Below are 11,545 nucleotides of genomic sequence, written 5' to 3'. Positions count from 1 at the left end.
TCACTGGCAGCCAGAAAAGCCATTTCTTTGCTTGGAAAAACGAATAAACGATAAAATGGGGGTCACTGAGATGTGCTAATCGTGGTCCCCCATGTCATGGGGGCTACTGAGATGCGCTACTCATGGCCCCCCCATCTCATAGCCTTGCCTTTCAGAACAGACCCATGCTTTAATCCAAGATATTTCTGCAGATGTCGATGTGTTGCTTTCACTCTTGAACATCGCTGAGGGTGCTCGGCAATGCACCACGGTGGCGCACACCAGCTTGAAGTAACAAACAATGGGTCGGCACGCCCTGATCCACAGTACCTAATTAGGTAGTTGAAAAGCTTTGCACAACAATACCGTGTGGGAGACAACGAGCAACAACGAGAGAAGAGCAAACAACCCAGGGGCAGAGACGATGCTCTCGGGCCATGCCCCTCATGAACTATAGCAATTTGCTTTGCTTGGCCTCTAAAGGCAGATTCATACCAGGAGCAAGAAGAAAACCTGGTCCTTCCTTTTAGCGAGAGGAGGGTTATAAGAAAATAAGGGCAGGGGAAGGCCAATGGCCACCCCAGTCACTAGGGAAGTTTCTCCACCCTTTCCAAATTGCTCAGGACATGAAGCACATACAATGCAACAGCATGGCACAAGGTTGCATATGACAGAGCAGTTCTCCACTCTGATTCAACATTAAGGCTTTTGATAGTAGTCATGATCTGCTCTTTATACTTTTTTTCCCCCAGACATGCTACTTTCTTGCACTCGGAGGTCACCAACGTGTGGAACAGCTGTTAGACACATCGCAGTGCAGCACACTCAACAGTGGCACCAATGTACAGACAGAGCACAGCCAAACAGAAAGGATGCGCTTGCCCTTCCTTTACCAGCTTCCTAGGTATACACCCGATGGAAGAAATAGCTATTCTCCAGCGAGCATGGGTCAGCTCTGCATCTCATCTGTTCCCGGACACCTCCGCCGTCGATGTGAAGGATGGAACTTACTCCTCTGGGTAGAGAAGACGGTGCCTTGAGAGTTATTCAATACCTACCTCTTACTTATGGGAATGTCTATGTTGTAGTCACAAAGAAACACACAAAATTGCAGCCCGGTATTGAAAAGTGATCCCATTTTCAAGGCAGTCAGCTGATCCATTCAGACAGAGCCTACTTTTAGATGCTTAAAATGGCAGCTTTGCAGTTCAAAGCAATATGAGTGGGGCTTAAATGCAGTGATGTTATGCAGGCACAAAACTCATGCTGCGCTATCAGACTACATGCATAAGCCAGGGGGTCAGAAGAGACCCCTTATCACCCAGGTCCTCTATGACTTCCCTATTATTGCAACCCTAATTCCTGCGCTCTCATGCAGATGTGCTCTGAATTTTGAAAGTGAATTTACTCTGAAAAATTCCTTTCTTGGAGATTACAATTAAGGGACTAATTTTTTTGATTTTTTACAAAGAACCTGCCATTCATCTTGACCAATGTTCCTCCTGGGCTTATAATACTACCACCTGCTTCCCTTGCAGCCTTCCAATACACATGTCCAATTCAGCACAGTTTTAGGATAGCAGGCAGATTAATCTAATCAGCTTTTGCTTTCAATTTTGGTCATCTCCATGAAACGTTTTAAAAAATAAATTAATAATAGCCATGTCAATACTGCAAATGCTGCCAGAGTCTAGATGTCAGGATGGTTTATGGACCTGATCGTGATACCCAGAGACTACAGCCTCGAAGGTGCTGTTTAGGCCCAGCCCACGTCACCGTCAGCCGTGACCAAATCTTTTATGATCAAACCATACGCCCCCAAAACTAGCACTATACCAGTACTATACCAGTGACCAGCTGAAAGGCTCATTGACAGTCTCAGCACAGGACCCAAGGACTGAATGAGCATGGAGACTGAATTACTCTCTCATTCATAGATGACCCTCTAAATTAGGGTTGAATCACAGTAATAAGCGTGTTGAGAAAGCATGTGCTGTGCTGCCCAGTGCCTTTTCAAGGTATAAAAGGACTCCCATCTATAGTGCTTTTTACTCATACTTCCGTTTTGCATTTTTTTTTCCTTAAGTGCCTTCTCTGCCTTAGAAAATCAGCTCCAGCAGTGGGAGGAGCACACGTGTGCACAATCACAACTTCACCCATTGTGTTATCTCTGCCTGTAGCGAAGAGCAAAAGATAAAAATTCCTGAGATGATCTACCATCCAGCGTCAGGATCCAGTATCAATGGGATGGGAAGCTTTTCAATCTTGGGCACTTCCAGGCAAAAACAAAACTCACCACCAAGGACATCCACGACCTTCAGTTTGCAGACGATTGCTATGTGATGGCTCACTCTGCACAGGATGTGCAAGTGACCCTAGGTCTCTTCAATGCTTCCTATAAGAGACTTTGCCTGTCCCTGAACGTTGCCAAGACAAAGGTTCTCCACCAGCCCCACCCCAGGCCAGCTGAACACCCCTCGCACTACCTACGTAGACGGGGAGGCTCTGGAGTATGTGGAGCACCTTCCGCATCTCGGCAGCTGCCTCTCTCAACCGACTACCATCAGTGAAGAAGTCCAGCACTGGGTCAACTGCATCAGTGCCGCCTTCTTCGAGCTGAGACAACGAGTCTTCAAAGACAGAGACCTCCGGAAGTAGACAAAGGTCCTGGTTGACAAGCCTGTCATGCTGACCATCCTCCACTACTGCAGTGAAACCTGGACCATCTACCGATGCCACTTTAAGACCCTCGAGAGCTTTCACCAGCGGTGCTTGTGTTGAATCCTGGGGATCAAATGGGAGGACCGCTGGACCAGTGCGAGCGCCCTCCATGAAGCTGTGCCCACCCGCACCGAAGCCTTGCTCTTGAGAAATCAACTCCGATGGATGGGCCGCTGCATAAGGACATCCGAGAACTGCCTCCCTAGCCAGATTCTCTTCTCCCAGCTCTCCGTTGGCCAACGCTCAAAGGGCAGCCAAAGGAAACGGTACAAAGACACGCTCAAGGTTGCCCTCAAGCATGGACGCATCAACACCAATGGCTGGGAGGAGCAAGCTGCTAACCACTGGGTATGGCGGTACCTGGTCCACCAAGGGGTGTCCCACTGTGAGGCCCAACGACTCGACACAGAGGTGGAACGGCGGCGGTGGAAGGAGAAAACCAACCCAGGGCTGCAAATCCCACTCCTCCACTCAACAACATGCCCCCATTGCTGAAGAACGTGTGCATCCAGAATCGGGCTCCCCAATCACCTGAGGACCCATCAAGCCTGACAGACATCGTCCTCGACTCCGAGGGACGGCTGACAACGACAATCATGAGCAAAAGATAAAAATTCCTGAGATGCAGCTTGTGCAACATCTGATGGTCCCCACAGCATAATTTAAAATGGCACTTGTCTAGCCATCACTGTAATTTGTGTGATAGTTTAACTTAGGACATCAGCTAGACTGTAATAAAGTTATCATGTCATTCTGCAAACTTTATAATTTGTTTGACAAATCATTATCTCCTAAAGGAAAACATGAACTGTGCCTTATGCTTAAAGGATGCCCCCTTTTTTCCCCCCCACACACACCTGGAGGACCATATAATGTGCACACAGGACTCAATACCCCTCTGAAAACTTACCACTTGGGCCTTTCAAATTTCCTCCAAGAGTAATCTAGTTGGTAGAGCTGGGATCTTTTGCTTTTGTCCAGGCTTTGCGACCTTGAGCTAGCCTGTCCCTTAGTTTATCTCCTTGTATAAAGAATATAAGAAAAATGGACTGCAAACTGTCCAAGGTTGTTGAGAGCATTCTTGTTTGGAAAGATTTTGGGAAGTTTGGATGCAAGGTGCAAGGAAAGTTCAAAGCATCATTATTACTAGGTCATAATGAATAAAGACAGTGTTTTTGCTTTCTGCTTTCTTTGCTATCTATCACAGACTATTGTGGGAGCTGTGCTGACAAGGTGAGAGTATGCAAGCAAGGATGTCTCTTGGGATTAAAAGGTGCCACGCAAATTTAAGTAGTGGGTAAAAAAAGTCACAAACAGCCATGTCAGTTTTAATTCCATTCAAAATACAGGGCAGAAGAACCCACCGGGTTTCTCAAATGAAAAAATAAATATGTAAGGGGATTTTTTTTTCAAATTTCTGAAAAATTATTACAGACAGTGAAGGGGGAAACCGAGCTATAACCAAGCATTTAACAGCAGTCTTTCAAACCTTCGCTCTCAGTCACGCAGCCCAAATTTGTTTTCACATATGTGCATACGTAAGCAAGGGAACTGCACCATATTACAACCGTTTCACAGACTCTCTTGGTCACAAAAGAGGGAACTAACAAAGCCATGCTCTCCGCAGTCACACACGCAGCAGATTCACAAGTCTTACAAGCAATTCGGGAATTATCAATATGAAATTGTTTTCATGCTGCTTGGAAAATTTTCTCTGGAAAAAGTTCAAAGAGCATTTGACTCCAAGCCTCCTTATTGTACAAACAACTGCAAAGCTCTCTGCAATCAAACAATGCTGATTATTTTGACCATAATCAAACATCTGATGGCAAGAGAATAGCTCATTTTTGTTATTACTATAACAGCAGCATTTTTGCACTCATATATCGATGAGCTATTGCTTATGCTTGACAAAATCAATACCAAATAAAATATAATGCAGTTTTTTCAACAGCAAATCCTGACTTGCTCCCTCGCCTACTTCTATAATGTATTGTCATTTATAACAAGTGACAACTATGCCATGTTTCCTTGGCTGTTTGGAAACTGCAGGCGTGGTGATTTCAGAGATTTTTCTACAATCATTTCATCTCCTAGTCTGAGAAGGCAGCTATAGTCAGCAAACCAAAGGGGACTCCTCCTGTTTGGATGGGGGCTAGACCCTGTATCAGCTCTACATTTTGAAGCAAGGCTCCCATCACTCCTCGGTGGTACAGTCCACATTGCTCAACATTTTTATCATGTGCACGCTGGGAAGATATAAATGTTGAGCTGTGAAGGTGTCAGGAAGGCTGCTTAGCCTCCTTAGGGCTTTGTTTCCGTTTCTGCACGCTCTGCCATCCTGCAGATGGTTATCTAGGCAAAATTCTGCCATCAGTTAAACTTGGTGTGACTGCTGGCTGCAAGACACCACAAAGATAGGGCTCAAGGCACAGTCTGATCCCTATATATTCATGCCTTTGGGGGTGCCACCCCTTCCGCTCTTCTGATTGTTTTACTAGTGCCAGATTTGTCTAGCCGCCGATTTGCGTTGCATTGTGAGCATTCAAGAGCAGGCATTGTTTTCTATGACTTGCCTGCACAATGCATGGCTCCTAGGGACCTCCATCCTTGAATGATCTTAACATACCGTAGTCATAATTTTCTAGCTCAGTCATTTACAAGACACCGAGAGAACCGTATTCAACATTTTTCACCCAGACAAACGCCTGCTGATTTCAGTGGGATGTAGACCTCTGTACAGGGGCCCGAGGAAGGCCATATGTCATCCCTGTGCTGCCACCTTGCTCATATGTCAAATGTGAAATAGCTGGCACATAAATGCCACAGTGATTTTTAGTTCTTCATGGATGACCAAGCCATGCAAACACTATGGAGGCAAATCCTATCCACGGTGACTCCAGGCGCACGGATGAACAGACCTAGCCAGGCAGAGCGATGAAGTCCTGGCCCCGCTGGAAGCACAGGAGCCTTGCCATTGACTGCTCTGGGGCTGCGATTTCACCCCACGGACAGGCAATTGTTCTAGCTCTATCCAGCTGCCTCCAAAGTAAGGACACAAGTGGAGCTCAAGTTAAGAAATGTCTCTGAAGGGACTCCCCAGTCAGCCTGTGTTGGAGATGAGAGCCCCTCACATGGGGCTCTCACTGCAGTCAAGTACATCGCTGTGCAAGGTAGGGCCCCAATAAGCACTGCTCCTGTCACTGCTATGTGCAACAGGACCATTACTGAGGGGCATTAAAAAAACTAGGGGCCTACAAAACTGCTTAAATGCATGAGGTGTCAGACAAGCTAAAAATCAGCCATCTACCTGACAGCAGCTCTTCTTCCATGAGAAACGGGAGCTACCGTGGGCAAGGTGCTCTATGATGGCATTCACCCACGTGTTTGCCTTTTAAAAAAGGGTGAATCCTTGAGATCTGGTGGAGGAAATGTGCATAATAATCAAAGTATGTACTTAGGCAAACTGGCACTTAACAAGAGGATGGTGGGGATGTTCTCCATTTGTTTCACAAGCCCAGCTCCTGTGCAGCTGAGCGCATATGGGCATTAGAAATCTTCTCTCCCAGTAGCCATAACATTTCCAGTGATGCTGATGCCAAAGAAAATGAAAGTAAATTTAGCATCCTCAGCCGCAGTGAGGGGTTCTGCCTTAACCTCTTCATCAGCTACCTTTTGCATGATGACTATTTAAAAATACTTAACAAAATACAAAGAAAGAAAGGAGATTAAACTCAGTTAATGGCTGCTATTGTGTCCTGAGCACTTGTTTGCTGCGTATCTCAGGACATGTGCACACGGCTTTCCTCTTGGAAGCGCCATAATTTTTTGCGAGCTCACATACCTTAAGTATTTGACTGCCTGGGCACTGAATTAAGAACGCTGTATACACAAAATCCATTTTTACAGAGGCTTAGGTAGGCATGAATTATAGGTTTCTCTTACAAATACATTTCTGTTACTGTGAATAAGAGCACTGCCTTGTCTTCAACACTTTTAACAGAAACACAGGAGTAAGAGGTATCTTTTACCATTGCTAAGATAAGATCCCTATACTGGACATGAATGAAATCCTCGGCTCACTGCTGTCAGTGGGAGTTTTGCAAGGATTTCAATGCGGCCAGAATCTCCTCTGTATTCACCTTGCTATATGTATTTTTATGCTGATCCGATGACGCAACTTTAATCTTACAGGCAGTTTTCTGTAACATTATGGAAAACCCAGCGAGAGGTGCATCTGCCATGCAGACAAGCAACCACGTCAGCGTGGATCCCTCCAACGTATTTTTACTCGGTGTTTCCAAAGACAGGTTTGCTGTTTTGCACTGCTCCGTCTCGATCACCTGAAGTCAGGTTTCAGGCTGAGAAGAGACGGATGTTTCTGCGTTTACAAGAAAGCTCGAAGATCAGGCATCAGCTTTGCACCGTGAAGCCCCACAGTTTCTTGAGTTCTCAGCAGTAGGCAAAGAACGATAATCCTCAAATGCAGAATTCATCACCTTGGCTGTGGAAGTCATCCCATGGTGAAAGCAACAGTTTGCCCACCTCCTCCCCGGCACAAGCAATTGGAAACTATCAGAAGATAAAAAGAGAGTGAACAAGTGACCCTCCCATGGCCAGAGCTGCAAGAAATAGAGGCTCCCCTCTTGTGCTGGCTGACTGCCTGATAGTAAGGACTTCTGATACAATTTTGGTCCAAAGGAGCTTAATTTTTAAATGCCCTGATTTTCGGTAGTAACTATTACATATTCATTCCATGAAACCTTACTTTTTTATGTCCCTCTTCCCAAGCCTTTACATTTTTGCAGTATGACTGTATTTCTGCAATACAATACTTCTTTTCCAGGAAAACAGTTGGTGCTTTTGTATAATAAATCATTCATTGTTTTAGGTCCTTTATATTGCCAATTGTACCAAGGCTGCCATGAAAAAAAAGACAGTTTTTCCTTGGACAAGTAGAACAGTAAGGTGAAAGCCACAAGGCCAAAAGCATTTTTGCTATTTCATCAATACAATTTTTTTTTTTTTTGCAAGTTTTATTAGATGACCGTGCTGGTTAATTATTACTCCATGATTTGCTTTTGGTGGGGAGGGAAGGAAAATGTGGGCTTACATTACTCATATCACTGCACTAAAGTCAAAATTATGGAGATGAACAAAGAAACTCGGGGAAATTTCCCAGGTGCTCGCAGTGACATCGCCCCCACCGGGAACTGCATGAGCGCTGAGGCATAAAACAAAGGGCTGAGGTTCAGGACTGGCGGGTGTCAAGGCTCAGGGAATAACTGACCCTTGACAACTCCCCAGACCTCACAATGGCTTAGTCGCCACCTGCACTAGAAGGAGGAGTCATAAAAGGGGCCTCTCCCGCTAAAAAACAAGCTTTTTTAAGTCATAAAAACTTAATAGTGTTATGTTCCTCTATGCCTATAAAGTCATCGTTAGAAACCGGCACTCCTTGTGAGTTATGAAATCCTCTTTATATTCGGGAACTGAACTCAGCGCTACACATCAAGGTGCCACGCAAAGAAAAGGCAGAGTGCTGGAGCACGGGAAGAAAACGCGCCGTCAATGTTTAGATAGGCCTGCTCCCACGCTCGCTGAAGTCGCCGTACGGATTCCCACCAACCTCCCCAGGCCCGGCCACTTGGGTCGGGAAAGACCTTTTTGGGGCAAGGAGCTCAATTCGGACTGGCTCTCCTGGAGTGGGAATTTAGGACAAGATAAAGGATTTATCATAGCTTTGATGGTGACCTGCTAATTTAGTGTTGGAATATTAATAAGTGGGATGCTTTATAATCAGGTTATAAAGATGTTGTTACGCAAAAGTACATCCAGGTCAGCTAACTGTGTAACAGCAGCCTTTAGATGTTCTTTGCTGAGCACAACCAGAGGTTTATTTTCTTGGCAGGTTTATCTTTTGCTCTTATTTGAGACATACTTCTCTTAAAATCAAATCCATTTTTTAAATGAGTCTCTTTCCCAAGCAATATAAAAGCCGGCTGACAAGTCAAACTAGTCAAAATGCAGAAAAATATATGCGTCGTTGATATAAACTACTATAAATTATCTTTTTGGCGAACTTGGGAATAGCGGTGCACACAGATTTACAAACTTCTGCTGACTGAGTATCCTAAATGCATTACAACATGAAAGAGGTTATCACGTTTCAAGCTCCCACATATTAAAATTATCATTTCTATTTTGCATATTTTTCCCTATCTAACAAAATACAGAAATATACATAAAAAACCCCAACTGATTTATATTCAGGTTGGATGAACAAATACCATAGATCTGTGCAAGATATAAGAAATATCTGCATTTGTAAGGGAATGACCTTCAAAACTCATTCACTGTTTCCCAGCTGGTATATTGACAGTGATATTCTCACTTGTGCGATATTTATTATATTTTCCCCCACTATGTGTGCTTCAATTTCACGCGGACTATAAATACTTTTGCAATAAGGCAGCATGAAAGCAACAGAAAAAAAATGTTAATGTGGTAACCTTGGTTGTGAAGGGTAATGTGAGCTAATTCTTTCTACCTTAAGCCATGCATATTAAATACCCATATTCACTTGTTTACTACTCCAGCACTAAAATAAACCACCGAAATACACAATCAAGGGGCATGTCACCTCAAAATGACATCCAGGCCAAGAATTCTTATTTTAATGCTACTACCAATTAAATGAAGGAACAAAAACCCAGCATTTTTTAAACTGGTTACCCATGCTTTCTTGTCAAATAATTCTTGGCTACTGCATTTTTATTAAAAGCAATCGCTGAAAGATTAATTAGTTTTGCTCAGGCAAAATAAGCAAAGTTGTCAGGACAGTGTCTCCAACTCATCGCTGAAGTGGAGGGAAGACAAATGGGGAAAGTCGGTAACAGGGACATCCCTGAGTTCTTATTTGCACAGAACAACTTTGTTTAAACACGCGTATTTATTCTACTTTACTTCAGCAAAAGTAATGAAGTCTCGCATAGCCTGCAGCATTTGTTTGCAGCTGAATATAATGCAATGCATGTTTCTGCATACCTTTGATGCCTTTGCCCCAAAATTACAAAGCAGTCAGAATTATCAGCATCCACAGAGACGTGCGGAGAGGTGGCAGCTGTGGCTATTTATATGTTGCATCCTATTTGCCCTAAAATCGAGCCTGAATTTTCCACTGCTGAGAAGGCGGTATGGTCCCAGCTGACAGTGGTTTGAGACAGGTACCGTGCTATGGTGCACGGTGAGCACTCAGGCTCTCCTCTGGATGTGCCTGACATTTAATACCATAATTAAAGCATCAAGATTGAAGCTGTCTGTACAAAATGGAAGCCCCTTCTACTTAGGTCAAGCTTTCAGTCATAACGCCGCGCCTTCCCCAACTCGTTGCAAAGAAAACACAGGGTGCTGTCATCATGCTGTGCACAACTCCTGCCATCCCAGTGATCTCACCACGGGATCCTTAACAGTAGATCATTTGTGTGCAGACTGGGGGGGAACAATGAATTTTGCAGAGAGTAAATGTCACTGAATCACAGAAGAACAACTCCATACTTATCCAGCCCAGAACATGCTGAAAAGGGATCCAGACTCTTTTAAAATGAGATCAGCGGAGCAGAGCCGAGGAGGCAGCAACAGATAAGAAGTCAAAATCCAGCGTGGCTCTGAAACACCTCCTGGTACTTGCATTTAGCTCTAGCACCGTTCACTATTCTTCACTTTGCATCAGAGTCGTTCTTAAAAGCTCTGGCCAGCCCCCACCCCCCGCTCAGGGAAAGCCATCAGCTGAATTGCCCGAGTGCCATTTGTGCTCAGCAAGGGGCGCAAATTAAGCTTTTCTTCCAGCCTCGAACAATATTTATGCGATTTGATTATACCCTATCAATGCAAGAGCCGCCGCGTGAATGCTGTGCCGCAATCACCCGGGCACTACAGCCCTCAGGGAAAGTGGTGGGTTTGGGTTTGCAACACAAGAAGCAGGAGTTTCTGCAGGGCTCGCTGGAGCGGGCCATGTTCTGGGGGACAGGGATGGCCAGGGCGGGCGGGCGGGCGGGGGAGGCAGGAGCCGAGCCCCCGACACAGCCGGGACGCACCAGACTGCGGGGAGAGCGGGGGGAGAAGGGCAAGCAGCTCGCTGCAGGCTGGAGCCAGCCCTCGGCCTGCCCGAAGCGGCCCTTCTCGAGCGCCCAAGACTGAGACTCACGGGAGCGAGTGTGTGTGTGTGAGGCTGAAGCATGCGTGAGCACTGGAGCGCGTGTTTGTGAGGCGGTCAGTGTGTGAGAGCATGTGAGCCTGCAGGCATGTGTGAGCATGTGTGTTTGTGAGGCTGTCAGTGTGTGAGAGCACATCAGCATGTGCGTGACTGAGCCTCTAAGCATGTGCGAGTATGTGAGTGTGCATTGCTGAGGCTGTCAGCGTGTGTGACACGAGCAGGCGTTTCTGGGGCTGTCTGTGTGTGAGCGTGCGAGCATGTGTGTGAGGGCACAGGCGAGAGCATGCGTCTGTGAGGCTGTCAAGTGTGCGGGCAGGAGGGTGCGCGAGTGCACAAAGGGGAGCCTGTGCGCGCAGCCCGGCCGTGCCCGGGGAGAGGTCCCGCGCCCGCGCAACTTGCCCGGGGGGCACCTTGCACGCGCGCCCGCACTCCTGTGACGCGCCCCCCGCGGCGGGCCCACCTGGAGGCTGCAGGTGTACTCGCTGTCGTCCAGCAGCCGCACGGTGCAGCTGTACTCGCGCTCCAGGCTCCGGCTGCTGCCGCTCATCAGCCGGCTCAGCATCTTCCCCGGCCGGCGGCGCGGGGCCGGGCCGGGCCGGGCCGGGCAGCAGCGACCGCACAAAGCCCAAC

The 11,545-nt window shown here is 46.4% G+C and overlaps 1 protein-coding gene across 4 annotated transcripts in view; it reads right to left on the bottom strand.

Annotated features, from left to right (window-relative positions):
* FRMD5 (FERM domain containing 5) overlaps nt 1-11,535 on the bottom strand; it is a 252,495-nt gene extending 240,960 nt beyond the window's left edge. For 2 of the 4 annotated variants that reach the window (XM_019533922.1, XM_019533923.1), the window contains exon 1: nt 11,376-11,535. In XM_019533922.1, the coding sequence (XP_019389467.1) occupies nt 11,376-11,477 (102 nt within the window). In that variant the 5' untranslated portion in view covers nt 11,478-11,535. The remainder of the gene's footprint in view (nt 1-11,375) is intronic. The other 2 variants (XM_019533921.1, XM_019533920.1) reach the window with 2 other exon arrangements.
* Nucleotides 11,536-11,545: the final 10 nt, after the last annotated feature.

This window comes from Crocodylus porosus, unplaced genomic scaffold (genome assembly GCF_001723895.1).
Source record: "Crocodylus porosus isolate Cpor-Errol unplaced genomic scaffold, CroPor_comp1, whole genome shotgun sequence".
NCBI lineage: Eukaryota > Metazoa > Chordata > Crocodylia > Crocodylidae > Crocodylus > Crocodylus porosus.
This window is presented reverse-complemented; position numbering and strand designations above follow the sequence as displayed.